At 53.2% G+C, this 18,131-nt stretch overlaps 1 protein-coding gene across 4 annotated transcripts in view; it reads left to right on the forward strand.

Moving 5' to 3' along the window:
- Positions 1–5,769: 5,769 nt before the first annotated feature.
- ZDHHC18 (zDHHC palmitoyltransferase 18) overlaps positions 5,770–18,131 on the forward strand; it is a 28,590-nt gene continuing 16,228 nt past the window's right edge. For 2 of the 4 annotated variants that reach the window (XM_088843869.1, XM_088843868.1), the window contains exons 1-2: positions 5,776–6,208; positions 10,587–10,747. In XM_088843869.1, the coding sequence (XP_088699995.1) occupies positions 5,889–6,208; positions 10,587–10,747 (481 nt within the window). In that variant the 5' untranslated portion in view covers positions 5,776–5,888. Of the gene's footprint in view, positions 6,209–10,586; positions 10,748–18,131 lie in introns of all 4 variants that reach the window. The other 2 variants (XM_088843872.1, XM_088843863.1) reach the window with 2 other exon arrangements.

The following is an 18,131-nucleotide window of genomic DNA, read 5'->3' on the forward strand; positions in this document are numbered from 1 at the left end:
TTATATTTGAGTTGTCAAAGTTTTTTTCTTCTTTTTTCAATTTGGGCTCATAGTTTCTTTGACAATACCATTACCTCAAAATATTTTTGATGTATAAGTCAGAATTCTCCAGAGAAACATAAACAATAGGATTGTGTGTGTATGTGTGTATTTATACCTATCTATCTATTCATCTGTCTATAGAGAGATTTTATTGAATTGACTCATATGATTGTGAAAGCTGACAAGTCCACAATCTGCTGGGTAGGCCAACAGCTGGAGACCCAATAGAACAGTTGATGTAATTCAAGTCTGAAGGTAGTCTACTGGTAGAATTCCTTCTTTCTCAGGGAAAGTCAGTCTTTTTTCTGTTAAGGCCTTCAATTGATTAGATGCTGCTGCTGCTGCTAAGTCGCTTCAGTTGTGTCCAACTCTGTGCAGCCCCATAGACCGCAGCCCACCAGGTTCCCCTGTCCCTGGGATTCTCCAGGCAAGAACACTGGAGTGGGTTGCCATTTCCTTCTCCAATGCATGAAAGTGAAAAGTGAAAGTGAAGTCACTCAGTCATGTCTGACTCCTAGCGACCCCATGGACTGCAGCCTACAAGACTCCTCTGTCCATGGGATTTTCCAGGCAAGAGTACTGAGGTGGGCTGCCATTGCCTTCTCCACTGATTAGATGAGACCCACTTAATTTATGGAGGATAATATGCTTTACTCAAGTCTTCTGACTTAAATGTTACACTCACCTGAAAAGTACCTTCACAGAAATGTCCAGACCATTTGACCAAATATCTGTATACTGTGACCTAGCCAAGTTGACACAAAATTAACACAATAGATTTCTGCTCTATTTGCTTCCAGTCAGATCCATGTGACACAACCACACTCCAGTTCTTTTCTAGATAGAATTTTCAAGCTGATATATTTATCTCCTCCTTATCCCCTTTGCCTCACTTCCAATGTAATGATGGCTACATTGAGGTCATCTGAAATAATAAGTGGGAAGGCCACAGTCTTCACCTGATATTTGCCTTAGAGATGACCACATCTTTCAACTCATGTTGTCTGAGAACTTTTTCAATCTTATACAATTTCTAGTTCAGAAACAGTCACTTTTACTGACCCTGAGAGGACCATCGTTTTTGGATTTCCTCTGCTTTAAAAATCAGCTAATCCTCACCTAAGTTCACCTCTTTCTTCTAATACTTTATAAAGGTACCTGTGCTAGTTATTAAGTTATTGTTTCAGCTCCAAATCCACCCTTCTACTTTCTACTATGAGATACTGGAGCTGGGACTTTGCAAATCACATTGCTATTGTCGGCAGGCTCTATGTTTGACTCTGCCAATAGGGCCACTAGAGGGAGATAGTGAGGTCAGAGGAGGAAGAAAGGACTGCTTTCTTCAGTTTGCTTCCTGTTCCTGTGAGATCCTAAGTATGCTCCTTCACCCCAGCAGCAGCAGTGCCAGCCTGTAGCAGCAGCTGAATCCACTTTGCAGTTTTTTCCAAAAATTGCAGACCCAGCTTCATGGCGCACCAGTCAGAGCCATCAGCACCTCTTTCTCAGAAGTGTTGGTCCCTTCACCAAGTTCAGAGGTACCAGCCCCCAACACTAGACTTAGAGGTCTAAGTTTCAGTTCTGTAGGACCCCTCTTCTGAGTTTCCAAGTTTGAGTAATTCCAAACTCTTCCTTTTGTTCTCCTAGTCCTAGGAGTTTAGATGCTTCTTACTGTTGCTGCCTCCATGCTGCTGCTGCTGCTAAGTCGCTTCAGTCGTGTCCGACTCTGTGCGACCCCATAGACGGCAGCCCACCAGGCTCCGCCGTCCCTGGGATTCTCCAGGCAAGAACACTGGAGTGGGTTGCCATTTCCTTCTCCAATGTGTGAAAGTGAAAAGTGAAAGTGAAGTCGCTCAGTCGTGTCTGACTAGTAGTGACCCCATGGACTGCAGCCCACCAGGCTCCTCCATCCATGGGATTTTCTAGGCAAGAATACTGGAGTGGCCATAGTATCTGTTTTCTTTTCACCCTTTCAGATAACTAATAACAATGTTACACCTAGAATGGCTAACCATTCTGTTTATTACATTTTCTCCAGTGACTTGTGTGGTTTCTTTCTCATTGGTAGGACCCTGAGGGATACAGAAATTGGTGCTAGGAGGGGTCCCAGGGAATCAACTCAAAAGATGGGATTAGGTAACTGCTTTGGTTGTGTCATTGGGTTTGAATGTGTTGAATTTCTTGCCAATGAGAAATGTAATGCTGCTAATTCATGGCATGCTGTGGCAACATGATTAATCACATTATCACCTGTGGTTATTTGTGATGAGTGCTAACTAAAGCAAGTGCCTTGGGCGCCCAAGTGGTTGTTGTACTTGACTGTTATGGCAGTGAGGATGACTCCAGGGACTGTAGTGATGATGACCACAGAAGGAATTCTTAGAGCATCAGAGTCCTTGCGAAAAGAAAATGACAAGCTGGGGCCTTTAAACTCTCAGTTCAAAACATGGTCAGAGAGTCACAGAGCTTCCATGATAGCCCATAAAAGATTTCTTATTTCTTGTAGTCACCAGACTTTTTGCTACAAATAGAACAAAAATATAGTGCATGTTATTGAATGTTATCAGTTAAATTCAGTCTTACTAAGCCTTTCCTGTGACTGAGAAGGAATGGAACCTTGAAACTTGGAATGGACACATCTGGTTTGACACTCTTCTAGGTTCTCAGAGTCTTCTCCATTCCACAAGCAGATGGGAAGAAGAGCAGTGATCAGCACTTGTGAGTTTTATGAGACAGCCTATCACTCTGGTTTCCCTGGTGGTTCAGTGGTAAAGAAATCTGCCTGTCAATGCAGGAGACACAGGTTCGATCCCTGGGTTGGGAAGACCCTCTGGAGAAGGAAATGGCAACCCACTGTAGTGTTCTCATCTGGGAAATCCCATGGACAGAGGAGCCTGGTGAGTTACAGTCCAGGGACTGCAAAAGAGTCAGACACGACTGAACAACTGTCACTTCTACTCACATTCCATGAGGCAGGATTCAGTATCTCTCTGTAACAGAGGCCGGGAACTGTCTAGTGGATCGCCAGTGACCCACTGAAGATAGAATTCTTGGGGGAGTAACATAGAAATCAAGCTGCAAAAAGCTAAGAAATGATCAAGTGACAAGGAAGTATTAGCTACTCTTAATAAAGAAGTAATAGCTACTCTTATTTAATAAGAGTAACTAGTGAGAGACAAGAATGGCAGAAAGCAAAGAGGAACGGAAGAGCCTCTTGATGAGGGTGAAAGAGGAGAGTGAAAAAGCTGGCTTAAAACTCAACATTCAAATGACTAAGATCATGGTATCTGCTCCCATCACTTCATAGCAAATTTTATTTTCTCAGGCTCCAAAATCACTGGGGACAGTGACTGCAGCCATGAAATTAAAAGAAGAAAGCTATGACAAACTTGCTCCCTGGAAGAAAAACTATGACAAACCTAGACATCATGTTAAAAAGCAGAAACATCACCTTGCTGACAAAGGTCCATATTGTCCAAGCTTACATCACCTTACTGACAAAGGTCCATATGGTCCAAGCTACAGTTTTTCCACTAGTCATGTATGGATGTGAGAACTGGATCATAAAGAAAGCTGAGCGCCAAAGAATTGATGTTTTGGAACTGTGGTGCTGGAGAAGACTCTTGAGAGTCCTTTGGACTGCAAGATCAAACCAGTCAATCCTAAAGGAAATCAGTCTTCAATATTCATTGGAAAGACTGATGCTGAAGTGGACACTCCAATACTTTGGCCACCTGATGCGAAGAGCCGACTCATTTGAAAAGACCCTGATGTTGGGAAAGACTGAGGAAAGGAGGAAAAGGGGGTGACAGAGGATGAGCTGGTTGGATGGCATCACCAATTCAATGGTCATGGGTTTGAGCAAACTGGTAGATAGTGAAGGACAGGGAAGCCTGGCGTGCTGTAGTTCATGGAGTAGCAAAGATTCGGACATGACTGAGCTACTGAAAAACAGCAAATGAGAGGGAAAAAGATAAATCTGAAGCTAGTAAGGAGGTAGCTAAACATAGAAAGTTGTTTCTGTGGTTGGTTTTTTAGTTAAGTTTTGCTTTTTAATTGATAGAGGAGAACTGAGCATGAATTTATAGTCTCTGAACAGGAAGAGAGATAGGGCATTCATGGAGGGTTGGCCATGGGCAGAATGAGGCCCTCATCGTTAAGATGAAAGGAAAGGTTAGAAACAAATAGAGAAATGTGAGGTAGACAGGAGGGTAGCTGACAATCAAACAGGATTGTTTTGGTTCCTATAAAGTGACAAAGAGCCAGAATTAGGGTTGCAAGAAGATCCAGTTGAGGTGGGACAGGAATCTGTCCTTGAACCTGTAAGTCCAGCTTTGTGACTTTGTTCCACAGCCAAAGAGCAAGAGGGGAGGCTCATCAAATCCATAATCTTTGGCACCAAGGGCATGGTTCAGTGGCTTTGGGCATGTGTAACAATTAAGGGTTCTTAAGGTCACAGTTGTCGTATTTTCCCCTCTGCATCGTGTATTCTGACTTCCTTTCTCTTATGCTAGTCTCCAGTTCTCTCTTTTTCCTATACTTTTCCTTAAGCTTTCCAGTAATCCCAGTGTGGTGGACAGACCCTAAGGTGAGCCTCAGTGATTGCCTCCTGGTATTCACACTTTTGTGTGATTCTCTCAACTTCAAGTGGGACCTGTGAATTGCTTCTCCCCTATAAAACATGGTGAAGGTGTCGGGCTGTCACTCCAGTTACATATATAAGCTATGTTATATAAAACTCTGCGTTAGCAGCCTGGAGCTAGACTCTCCTTGTGAGCCTGAGGAAGTAAGCAGCTGTGTTGGAGAGGCCCACGAGGCAAGGAACTGGGGTGACCTCAAGGCACTGACTGCAGATGGCCTCTGGAACCTCAGAGAAGCCTCCAGGTGACAGCCAGGCCCTCAGTCAATCAGAAGAAATAAGTTCTTTCCACAAAGTCTGAGTGGGTTTGCGGGTGTTTTCTTCCCCAGATGAGTTCCCAGACGAGCATGCAGCCTTGCTGACACCTTGTCTGCAGCCTTCTGAGACTAAGCAGGGGCCTCAGCTAAGCTGTCTTCGGCTCCTGACCTGGAACCTGTGAGATATAAGATGTGTTGTTTTAAGCCGCTACATGTGTGGTAATTTGTTACACAAAAATAGAAAACGAATACACCCTGAACTATTGAAAAACACTGGGGCCCTGTGGCATCCACCCCCGATCAGGTGATAGGAAACCTGGGTCTGGTCCAGATTGCAGAGCTGGGAGAACGGGGCAGAGAGGATGTGCCTCAGAGACTCCTTGGGCACTTTGAAGTTCACGACAGTAATTAACAGGCCGCTGGCCTTCCAAGCAGATTGTGTCCCAAGCCCACCCCTGCCGCCCCAGAGATGCCTGTCCGGTGAGTTTTCAGAGATGGGTGGTGAAGCCTGGCCCTGGAAATCCAGATTGCCAGAAGTAGACCACCTCTCAAATCTCGGCGCTTGGCACGGTGCCCGGCACTCAGAGGACGCCCAACAAATGGTCTGACTGCGAAAGAGCAGAACGTGTCCTGGAGCGCGCCTCCGCGGCCGCGTCCTCGTGGAAGCAGCGATCGGGGCGGCGGGGCTTGGGGTCGGGGCCCTGCGGCGGGTCGGCACCGGGCCGCCGCGCGGCGGGAGCGCCATCCCCGGCCCGGGCGGAGGGGGCGCTGCGGCGGGAGGCCGCGCGGGGCGGGGCGGGGCGGGCCGGCCGTGGGGCCGCCCCCTGCGAGCGAGCGCCGCGCGCGCCGCCGCCGCTGCCGCCGCCAGCGCTACCACCTCCTCCGCTCGGCCCCGGTCCCCGTGCGGCCCGGCCGGCCCGCGGGGCGCGGAGCCGAGGTCTGCGTCCGGCCGCATGAAGGACTGCGAGTACCAGCAGATCAGCCCCGGGGCCGCCCCGCCGCCCGCCTCCCCCGGGGCGCGCCGCCCCGGCCCCGCCGCGCCCCCCGGCCCGGGCCCCGGGCCCCCGCCGCCCGCCGCCGCGCCGCGCTGGAGCAGCGGCAGCGGCAGCGGCAGCGGGAGCCTCGGCCGCCGCCCGCGGCGCAAGTGGGAGGTGTTCCCGGGCCGCAACCGCTTCTACTGCGGCGGCCGCCTCATGCTGGCCGGCCACGGCGGCGTCTTCGCACTCACGCTGCTGCTCATCCTCACCACCACCGTCCTCTTCTTCGTCTTCGAGTGAGTTCCGCGCGCCCCCCCACCTTCCCCGTCCCCGCCCCCCGAGGTGCCCCGTCCGCTCCGGTCCCCGCTGCCCCCTGCCGCTCACCTCACCTTCCCCAGGCCTTGACGGACGCTCCAGCTCCTCTGGTCGCCTGCCGGGCACCCCGTCTCCTTTTCCACCTCCCCGACTCTCCACCCTTTGCAGCACCTGCCAGGCACCCTCCTTTCCCAGCCCCTCCTTGGCCGGCGTGTCCCTGTGCCTCTCAGAGTCTGCCCTCAGGCCTCCCTCTCCCGTCTCCTTGCTTATCCCCCGTCCGTCCTTCCTAGTCTCCTCCAACCCTCCCAGACTCGGCATCTCCCCCTTACCTAGGTGGATCATCATCTAAGCTGGTCCCCTCCGTCCCTGCCAGCCGCCTCGTCCCTGCCCCTCCCTTAGTACCCCCTCCTTCCCTGGCACTCTGCCTTTGCCAGCTTCTGGCCAGGAACACCACCCTCCCCGTGTCTCTCCAGGACGCGCATCCTTTCTGCCTTCTCAGAAGCTGCCCCAGGCCTCTGCAGCTCCTGTCCTATCCTCTGGACTGTCTCTTGCCACCAGCTTCTTTCTGACCCCTCCAGGCATCTTATCTCTGTATCCCTTCCAGACAACTTCTGAATGTCTTCCTTGGCCTCTGACTGTATACTCTCACCTTCAGTTTCCCCAGCCATCTTCCCTATTCCCTCAGGGTCCCCAGGTCATCTCTCTCCTTTCAGACCCGACCCCTCACTTTCCCCTCAGTGCTTCTCACCCTAGACTCTCAGCTATCTTTGGGCCTCTCAGACCTCCCCTTTCCCCTTCAGCACCTTCCTCAGTTTCTCCAGAGCTTTCTGCTCTTCCGTCTGCCTCCTGTGGTCCCCCCAGACATCTCCCAGACCCCTGCCCCGACCTCCTGACTTCCTGGCTTGCTTTCCCTTCCCAACACTCCAGAGCACCTTCTGGCTGGTTCCATGGCAGGAACAGCTGTAGCGCCTTGTTATTTTTCAAGAGTCTGAAGTATCTCTGTGTGACAGGTCATATTTGTCTCGGTGGGCGTTTGACCTCTTCATGTCCCCAGTGACCCAGGACTGGCCCACACAGATTCTCTGTTTTAGGGATGGAGGAAGGGACGCGTGTCCCTTTACCAGGTTACATCTTTGTATCAGAAGTTTTCCACTGTACCCTTGATCTCCAGCTTGAGCCGCCTGCTCCCTGATTTCCTTGCATGCACACACACTCACGCTGCGTGAGTCCCACCTCTCCCTCTTCTGCTGCCCATCCTTCTTTGTGGTCTTACTCAGTTACCCAGGTGGTCAGGAATACCATCTCTGCAGTCCGCAGAGCAGGTTCATATCTCAGCTCCACCAGGCATTAAGTAAGTGACTTCAGGGCATCACTTTGCTTCTCAGACCCGTTTCTATATCTATAAAGCGGGATTTATGGCATTACCCACCCCCTCAGGGTGTCACAAGATGACATGAATCTAGGCACGTAAGCTTTTGGCTGGTAATAGGCATTTAGAGCTGGCTGCTTCTATTACTTGTCATCACCAGAAAACCCTACCCGAGGGCCATGCTCGGGCTGCCACAGAGGTATGGGCCCCCAGGTACCCATTCCAGCTGCCAGGTCCTGTTTCTGCAACCTTAGGCTTCCCCTTGAAGCAAGGTGAGGACTTTCTACAAATTAGCTTCTCCCTTTCAGCTTGCCTTTCTGACTCAGGGTGGATTAATAAGTTCTGGAATAACGAGCAAGCAGAAGCTCTGGGGAAGCTCCCCCAGTCCCCAGCATGGCCCCTGGGCTGAGTTTCAGATCTAACTCCTCAGGCCGGCCCACGTGGGTCTTTTGAAAGTGCCTTTTCCAGCCTCCCTCGGGCTCCACCAGGTCCTCAGGGCCCAAGCTAAGGCAGGAGGAAGTGGTGCCTGCTCAGGCTGGCCCCTGTGACCTTGTAGCATGGGATCTGGTCCTTGCAGAAGTAGGATTTCCTCTGGGCTGAGGGGATGTCTTCATGGGTGCCAGGCTTGTCCCCAGAGAGGGAGGGGCCGCGAGGACGTCTGGGTCCCAGGAGGGCTGGTAGAGCGTCTCCTCTTTGTCTCTGCTTCTCCTCGCCTGGGCTGGTGGCGTTGGCAGGAAGGTTTGGGTTTGGGCCCGGAGCTCACCTGGGCCTGGTCTGGGGTCGGGGCTCAGTGGGGGCCCCGCATAGGGGAACGCTGTCGGTGAGGGCCTGGAGGGTGAGAGGACTCTCCTAGGGCTCTCAGCAGGGACTTGTCCTGCTGTGAATGGTGTTCTCTTCTGTTTGGTGCGTTATTGCACAGGCATCCCAGCTTCTGCCCTTCTTCCTGCCCCATACAGCAGCCAGAGGGCTCCTTTAATTCCACGTCAGATCTGAATATCCCGTGGCTCTCTAGATAATAGCCAGAGCCCTGGCGATGGCTTCCTCCCTGTCCCCGTTTCCTCCCACTGTCCCCTGTGCCCTCCCTACCAGGCAGCACTCCGGTAGGGTGCACTCCGGCCAGCGAGTGCACTCCGGCCTCAGGGCCTTTGCATGGTTTGAGATATCTTTCCTTTAGAGAGCCGCCTGGCTCCCTCCCAGTTTCTCCTGTCCTTCCCTGACCATCCCTGTAATAGAGACAGCTGCGCCCCAGCCTCCTGTCACCTCTGCTCTGACTTATTCTCCAAAACACTTACCTCCATCTGACATGTGGTACTTATGCTTTTTGTTAACTTCTTGCCTCTCTCTGTGAGAACAGGAATTTATTCTCACTGTTGTACCCACAGTGCCAAAAACAGGGCTTGGTATGTGGTAGGCACTCGATACAGTAACTATTTTACAGTACAATAGAAAATACATGTATTTGTTGAGTGAAACGGACAGAGCATTTGCTGGAAGCCTGGAGACCCCTGTCCTGCTATTGCCTGGCTGGGTGACTTGGGATCTGCCAGTGGGCTTTGGGGTCCTCCCTCAGTAAAACCAGGGGGCCAGGACTTGGTGTCTCTGAGGGCTCTGCAAGTCTCAGACTTCAGGTCTTCTCCATCTCCCAAGAAGTCTAGTTGTACATGAACTATTTTGAGTTGTCACGTGGTGACACGGAGGGCCCAGCTCTGTTTGAGGCTCAGACCTGGGGATCACTGATGTGTTTGGAGCAACACGTGGCCCCCTGGGAGCCCTTGGTTTTGGCAGTCTCTGCTTCTCAAGGGAAGGGCCTCTCTGGAGACCAGAACCTCCAACAGTGGAGACTCCAGAAACAGTGTGTAGATAACCCACAGGTTTATTCCTGGGGCTTCTCCAGCTCCTGGAACCTGGGCTGACTCAGGCCTCCCAGCGGCCAGTCATCCCCAGATAGTAGTTACTCTGGCTCTGGGAGGGAAGGCCACGGAGGACGGTGGTTAATAGTATGGGTGAGCCTCAGCATTAGACCTGTGTGCGGGCTGTTGGGCTCACCAGGGTCAGGGGGCCTGATTGAACCGAGCAGGGGTGCTAGTCTTGGTTGACAGTGGCAGTGGCTGGACCAGGCTCTTCCCTCAGCCCCCTTTACCTGGCGGACCTGACTCACTCAGGTTCTAGCTCAGGCTTTCTCTCCTCCAGCCAGTCTTCCTGACTGTTTTGCTGCTTCCCCTTCCCCTTTATAACACGCAGAGCCTGTGTGGCAATCCTTTGTTTACGCGTCTGTTTCCCCACCAGACTAAGCCTCACTGAAGGAGCAGGGGGACTCTTGTCTTCCTCACAAGCAGCCATTATCTGTGCGGCTTGTTAAAGGTATTGCCTTTAAGACTGGAATTGTTGTGTTAGTCACTCAGTCGTGTCTGACTCTTTGCGACCCCGTGGACTGTAGCCCACTAGGCTCCTCAGTCCATGGGGTTTCCCAGGTAAGAATACTGGAGTGGGTTGCCATTTCCTTCTCCAGGGGATCTTCCCAACCCAGGAATTGAACCCTGGTCTCCCGCATTCTCTACCACCTGAGCCACCAGGGAAGCCTGAAAAGACCTCAGTAAACACATGTGGAGTGAATGGGTGAGCGTTGCCATGGATGAATCATCTCGAGTGACAGTCCAGTTCATGGGTGGCGGCTGCCTGAAGCTCTGTGTGTAGAAGGATTCAGAGGTTGCAGCCAAGTGCAGGGGTTGAGTGCCAGGACCTATTGGTCATGTCTGCCAGGCGCTCAGGGAGAAAGTGCAAGGATCAATTAGTGATGTCTGCTCTAGGCACGGAAGGGCAGGGCGTAAGGACATAAAGGCGTGTGACTGCACTCACCCAGGGGCCATACCTCTGCATCTGTTTGGACCGTGGTGTTTGCTGGGATGACAGTGCCTGCCTGGAGCTGCAACCCTGTGCCCCAGGCAGCCCCCGGGGTATCTGCTCATGTCTCTCTCCCTCTCTTTTTCCAGCTGTCCTTTTTTGGCCCGCCACCTGACCCTCGCCATCCCCATCATTGCTGCCATCCTGTTTTTCTTCGTTATGAGCTGCCTGCTGCAGACAAGTTTCACCGACCCCGGAATCCTGCCCCGGGCCACCGTCTGTGAGGCAGCCGCCCTGGAGAAACAGATCGGTGAGGCTCCTGCTCCAGCTGTGGCTGTGTCTGCAAACTGTGCCTTCCTTGATTTGAGAGGAGGCCTGATTTTCTCTTCCCACAGTGTGCTAGGCATTGAGGGTCCGGGGATGAGCAGGGCCAGCTGGAGCTGCTGCTAGAGTGCGAGAAGCAGAGGTTAAGCAAGTGAGCAGATAAGCAAGAAATACCTGCACGGGAGGGCTGGTGTTGATAGCCGGACAGTCCTGAGTGCTTATAGGAGGCCGGGCTCTGTGTTCACCTCTTTATAAGCATGATCTTATTTAATCCCACAGTAATCCCTTGAGACAGGTACTGTTGTTATTCTCCTTTTACTGATTAATTACCTTGGGTCTCTCGGAAGTTAAGTAAATGGTCACAAGTCACAGAGTAAGTAGAAGAGCCCGACTGGGACCCTAGGCAGTCTAACCAGAACCCCTGCTCTTAAAAGTTCATACACACTTATTCATTCAGTCATCATACATTTACTGAGCCCCTACTACGTGCCAGGCACCTTTTCTAGATACAGTAGCAAACAAATCCGATGATAATCCCTGTCTTCTTGGAGCTGACATTCCAGTGGAAGGAGAAAGACAGTTAACAAATATCTAGGCTGTGACACAGAGAAGAAGAAAGCTCAGGGAGGCAGGGTGAGAGCTGGGGGGGTGTGGAAGGCCTTGTGAGGGAGCTGATATCTGAGCAAAGACACAAAGACCCGCAGAGATGAGGTGTTGATCTGCCAATGCTGTCTGGGGAGAGCTTGCTGGGGTGGTGAGTGGGCTGGTCTAGATGAGATGGTCAGGCCGGCCCTCGGGAGGAGGTGGCACTTGAGGTGAGCCAGTCACATGTTGCCTGGACACAGTAAAAGCAAAAGCTGGGAGCGGCGAGCAGACTAGTGTGTTTGAGGGACGGCAGGAAGGCCAGCATGGCCACAGAGGACCTGTGCCGTCAGCACCCAGGTGGCCTTTGGCCTCCCGGAGCCACTGCACAGGTTGCCCCCCCAGGTGGCCGGGCACCGCCGCAGCCAGGGCCTTAATCTCAGCCTGCTCCACCCTGGCTCCTTCCTGCTGAGCAGTGACGTGGATGGTTGCACACCTCGGGGGTTTCCGGTCCGTGGTTGGCTTCTTCCCCTAATAGGGTGACTCTCAGACAGACTTTTGAATAAACGCCCAGCTGCCTCTGAAGAGCCCTGGCAGCCTGCGAGGGGCAGAGCCCTGCGGCATCCGTCCTGGAAGTCGTTCCACTGATGCTCTGGAACGGGGCGGGGGGAAGGGGGGCCATGCTTGCCCACGCCTGTCTGTTCTTTGTTTCCTTCTGCTGCCCTGGCCTGTCTTCAGCCACACCCTCGGTTGCCTTCTTCCTCAGCCTGCATTCAGCTTCCTTCCTTCCTTCTTGCACCCCTGGGATACTTGCCACTCAGCCTCCCAGCGTCCACTGTTCCAGTGTCCCAGGTCTAACCCGGCAGCTGGTCGTGGGCAGCTCCGTTTCTCCTCCCTCCAGGTCGGGGCTAATGAGGCCAGATTAACGTCCGACTCAGCCTGGGCCACAGAGGCCTGGCTGCGTGGCATCCTCTAGCCTCCCCGTGAGCTGTTTGGGTTGTACTGACCAGGATAATCCCCAGGTTCGGGGAGAGCCTGACTGTGTTGAGCACACCCCATCTTTTATTCCCGTAGATCCTCGCAGCTATGAGGCTGGCTGAGCCGCTACGGAAACTGAGGCAGGGGGTCCCACGGCCCCAGAGCCTCGGCTCCCAAACCCTATGTTTTTTCTCCTCTGGGATGGTGGCTGGGACACGTCCTGGTTTTCCACAGCCACATGCTGTTTGTTCTTAGGTCTCAGTTCAAGTGTCTGGGAAGCCCGCATGACCCCAGTTGGGCCATACCTTTGCAGTACCTTCCCGGAGCACCTTGTCCTTCCGGCTTGGCCCTGGGTCATTACAGAATCATCAGGCAGGCTCTTTCCTGGGTGGTGAGGTGGTGTTCACTTTGTCTGCGCGTGGGGGCTGGGTGCACCAGCCTCTGTGAGGCCCTCCTTGCATCAGTGACAGGTGGAAAGACGGTTGGAATGTCTCCCAGTTAGATGTCATCGGTTTGGCCATTCATGTGTCAGTTCTGTATGCTGACTTCTGACTGCCAGGAGAGGAGGCATGGAGGTGGGGGTGGGGTACGGATTTGACGTGAACCCTCCCTCTGGGGGTCTCCAGGCTCAGTCCCTGGGGGAAGCCCTGTCTGGCTGCCACAGGTGAGATCAGGCTTTGGAAGAAGATAGAAGGAACCAGGAGTGTCTTGTGCTGAGAGGTTTCGGGGAGGCTTCATGGAGAGGGGCCATGAGCCAAACCCTGCAGTGTGAGTGGACTTCAAGCACAGGAAGGTGTGTGAGGGGAGCCCCCTGTGTCAATGGCGCCCGAGGAGAGGACAGTGGGACAAAGGGGCCGGTGTGGACTCTGAGCAGGTGGTGTTAGCTGGACACAGGGGTGCTTCAGAGAATTCGGAGCATGGGGTGGAGACAGTCTTGTGGACCCCTGAACGTCAGGGTTGGAAACATCCCTTTGAGAACAGTTCCCCAGGCTGGAAGGTGGCATCTTTGGGGTCTTTGAATTCTGAACTGGAGATGGAGGCTTCTCCTCAAGGTGAAACATATTTTCTTAAAAAGAACTAATGTCACTGAGCCTTTTTAAAAAAATATTTATTTCCTTTTAATCGATTGATGATTGCCTTGCCACATGGGTTTGATTTCTGCCATACATCAACAGGAGTTAACCACAGGTGCACCTATGTCCCCACCTTCTCGAGTCTCCCTCCCACCCATTCCCACCCCTCTAGGTTGTTACAGAGCCCAGTTTGAGTTCCCTGAGTCATACAGCAAATTCCCACTGGCTGTTTCTTTAGCAGTGGTTGTGGAGAGGGCGGTGGTAGCAGCAGCACCCAGAGCCATGGAGAGACCACCAGGTCTTGGCCCGTGCTGTCCCTGAGCCCTTTCGAGAAGGTTGGGGGCTGACTGAGGCAGGTGCTGGTCACTGGGGGCCTGCACCCATGCAGACAGTGTGATCCTCTCGCTTTGGCCCCATAGACAGCAATTCCAGCCCCACAGGATCTGGTTTGAGTGCTCCCACCCTCTAAGGACCATCTGGGGTGGGGTGGCTAGCGCCTCACAGTTTGTCCAGGACGGTCCCTGTTTTAGTGGTAGAAGTCTGGGGAAACCCCAGAGGCTCAGGCAGACAGGGCTGGTGGGCCACCCTGGTCTGACCCCTGAGTTGACAGCTGGTGAGACCGGCATCTGGACCGCCTGCAGGCTCTGGGCAGGTGGAGAAGAGGTAGGAGGCAGCAGCATTGCTCCTGAAAGCACCTGGTGTGATGGGAGGTCATGGAAACACCCGAATCCGGGTGACAGACACTCCCCTAGCCACGGTTACAGCTCACACAACAGAAACAAGCCGCCTCTCCCTCCGCCACCACACAGCAGGTCACAAACCACATCCTGTCTGTCTCCAGGATGTCTCCCGTGGGGGTCCTTCTGAAGCCCACTGCCCCGGGGACGACATAGCTCATTGTCCACCCAGACTGGCTCAGTGCTCCACCGAGCACTCTCCCTTCGGTCGCAGTCTTCTCCAAGATCCACAGTAGACCCGGCCCCCCGCCCCCAGCTCAGAACGTGGGCCGCTCCCCAGTGCCCTCAGCCCCATTTCCTGAAGATTGGCCATTGATGTACAATCTGAGTGGTTTTTGCCCTTTCAGCATCTCACCTTGGTACCCTCTTTTCTTTAGAGTTTTCCTGTAAAAATGGCTTGCTTTTAAATGTATTTTTCCATGGGAAAATGTGTATCACCCCTGTTAGCAGAAGCCACTTGCTGGAAGCAGAAGATTATCATAAAGATAAGAGCGCAACAGTGTTACAGAATTCATGGTGGTTACAGTTGCCTGTGGAAAGCAGTTACTTTGCGGCCTGTGAGGATCAGGCCTGTGAGCTGAGACCTGGCCCTGGATGGAGTCTAGGCGTGAGAGAGAATGGAAACTGGGAATGCCTTTTCTCATCGTGTGATTCAGTGCTGCTTCGTGTCATGAGCAGGAGACACACCGTCTCCCACCTTTCTGAAAGTTCGCCCCCTGAGGCACGCTGGCCTTCAGAATCAAGGCGGGCTCCAGGCCACCCTTCCCTCCTCACCTCCTTCCACTCCCCGGCTCCCCAGCCACACTGCACACTCATGCCTTGAGTCTCGGGGTCCCCTCTGCTGCCGTGTTCTGCCCCCCACCGCACGAGCCTGAGGTCTCAGCCTTTCCCATTTTCCCAGCCAGTGCAGCTTCTTCATCTCTTCTTGCTTTCTGTTCTTTTAAATGTTTATTTTTGTATTTATTTGTGTATTTCACCAGGTCTAGGTTGCGGCATGCAGGATCTCTGTTGCCGCTATTGGGATCTTTTCAGTGAGGCTTACGAGCTCCTAGTTGCAACATGGGGGAATCTTAGTTCCCCACCCAGGGATCAAACCTGCATCCCCTGCATGGCAAGGTGGACTCTCAGCCACTGGACCACCAGGGAAGTCCCTCTCTTTGCTTTCTTGAATGCTGCCTCTTGCCCTGCTGCCCCATGTATCCCACTCCATCTTCCCGTGGTGTTGAGTGTAGTAACTGGTAACAGCGTTGATTGAGCATCCCAGGGTTACATCTTTCCATCTCTCACCGGCACCATCATCTGACATGGTCGATACTGCCACCACCCAGGGAGGAGGCTGAGGCTCAGAGGTTGAGCAACTTCCTCCAAATCACAGGCTAACAAGGGGCCAGGCCAGGTTTCACAATAAGGTCACACTGGTCCCGAGTCGCCGCACTTGACTCAGTGCCTCCTGCGCTGACTCTGTAATCATCCACCTCTCCTGCTCACTCTGCCCTGGGGCCAAGCTCTTCCTGTATCCCCAGGCCTGCTAGGAAGGCTGCCTGTGCCAGGGGCTCCACAAACCTCTAGCAGGAACAGAACTGGTCAGGCAGAGATTACAACGACCCTGGTGCTCACAGCCTGGCCGCCTTGGCTGACGTCAAGCCTGGGAGCTGGGCACCCACAGCTGTTTCCTCCGCAGGTGGGGCAACAGGAGGGCAGCGTCGGGGCCCAGCAGGGCAAGTAGAGGTGCTCGGTCTCCCCTCACTAACACCTCCTCAGTAGCTCATGGCCAGCCCCAGGGGCCTCCCTGCCAGCCACGGGGTTTTGGTTCAGCCCCAGCCATTCAGGCTCACTCTGCAGAGCTGGGGCTGCGTGTCTCTGGGGCTGGGGTTGGGGTGAAGAGACCCAGAGCAGACCCCCTGGTCAAGAGAAAGGTGTGGGAGATTCATTTCCTTCTCCCAGCCATTTAGCGGGAAGGAGCCTCCCACTCATTACCACGTCCGGGGGGCTTTAGTTTCCCACCTGGGGGTGCCTTTTTTACTTCTTGGGGCAGAGCCTGCACCAGACCAAGCCCCGGAGGAGATTAGATTCCCACGGGGCAGAGATAGCGTCTCTCATTACTGCTTCTTCATTCATTTCTGTAACAGCTGTTTTCTGCATGGAGTAACAAAGCAGCCACATTTGACTCGCCTCTGTGTACTTAGCCCTGTTTCCCTTACCCACCACCCTGGGCCTTGTACAGTCACTTGACATCACAGATGCTCATGTCTGGAAGAAGGGACAAATGAATGCCCTGGATGACAAGGGTTCTAATTTCAGCCCCACCTTGTACTGTTGAAGTCGATCAACCTCGGGCACACGTCCCAGCCCAGGGTGTTTGGGTCCAAGTGAAACAGGGAATGTCCACGTGCTTTGAAAGTGGTTTTCCTCTGCTGAAAGTGAAGGGGCTTGAGCCTCGTGGTTGGCATGGTTAGTGGCCTTGGCTCTGGGCACTAACAAGCTACCACTGATATTGGGTGCCAGGAGGAATGGGGTTAAGGAAGATTCTGAGGCCAACTCCAGGGCAGTTATTGGTCAGCACTATCTGGCCTGAGAAAAAGCAAACAGCTGCTCGTCTTTCCCTGCCCCACGTGGGGCTCAGCTGTGTAGCAGCGTGCCCACAAGGCCTCCTTTGCCCCGTCTCAGACCCTGCCGTTGGTAACCTTACTCAGCATTTGGGTGGCACCCTTGCACCAGTGTGGCCCTTTCTCTTCTCCACCTCCAGCTCCCAGCAGCCTGGAGACGCTGGGTGCGCAGAGCCTCACTTCCTCTTTCTCAGAGTCTTAGAGAGGAGGAGGCCTGGCTGCTGGAGGCCAGAGCATACAGGCCGGAGTTCTCTTCCTGCCCTGGAGAGAGGTGTGGGCACCCCTCTGCCCTGGGAGGGCCTCTGGGAATCCAGTGAGGGGTCCAGTAACTTCTCTCTTGGTCCCTGAAGAGGGTCTGTGGCTGTTCTTCACTCACAGCTGGGTTGTGTTGTCAAGTCTCTTTATAAATCAGTTGTTTGGAATATAGTGTTCCATAGAAACAACACCAGTAATAGTAATGGCTCGTATTTGTTAAGCTCTTGCCAGCTGCCTGACACTTTGCTAAACCCACTTGATGAATTCTTGCCTGATTGTCCTAACAGCACCAGGAGGGGGATTCGATTATGGCCCATTTTCTTTTTCAGCAGATGAGGGCACAGAGAAGTTAAGCGGCTTGACACACATCACACAGCTAGTAAGCGATTGGGCCAAGATTCGTCTCCACATACCTGTCTGGCTCCAAAGCCTGTATCCCATTCTGGGAGACACCAGTGGGGAGGGGCAGGTGCTGGGACCTAGGGCCTGAGGAACAGGATTATTGTTGAGTTTGCAGCAGCATCAACAGCTTTGGGAGGAGCCGGGGAGATCTATACCCTACGTGTCACAGCCTGAGCTGTTTGTCACGACTGAGGCTCCTGTAAACCCAGTGCTATGCTCAGGGCTGCCCTCCCAGCCTCTCACTCAGCCCTCAGCATGGCTCTGTGAGAGGGAGACAGTGTTGTCTCCATTTTATGGATGAGGAAACTGAGGCTCAGAGAGGTGAAGGGGCTTCCTAAAGTAGCAAGTGACTAGCGAAGCCAAGATTCAAACCCAGCGTTTCAGACTCCAGATCCTGTGCCTTGCTTGTTACTATTGTTCAGTCGCTCAGTTGTGTTTGACTCTTTGCGATTCCATGGACTGCAGCACGCCAGGCTTTCCTGTCCTTCATCATCTCTCGGAGTTTGCTCAAACCCATGTCCACTGAGTCAGTGATGCCATCCAACCATCTCATCCTCCGCCTGCCCTCTTCTCCTTCTGCCTTCAGTCTTTCCCAGCATCAGGGTTTTTTCCAAATAAGTCAGCTCTTCGCATCAGGTGGCCAAAGCCTTGGAGCTTCAGCTTCAGCATCAGTCTTTCCAATATTCAAGAGCTGATTTCCTTTAGGATTGACTGGTTTGATCTCCTTTCAGTCCAAG

Source organism: Moschus berezovskii, chromosome 2 (genome assembly GCF_049115385.1).
Source record: "Moschus berezovskii isolate FMDL1 chromosome 2, NW_MosBer_1.0, whole genome shotgun sequence".
Lineage (NCBI taxonomy): Eukaryota > Metazoa > Chordata > Mammalia > Artiodactyla > Moschidae > Moschus > Moschus berezovskii.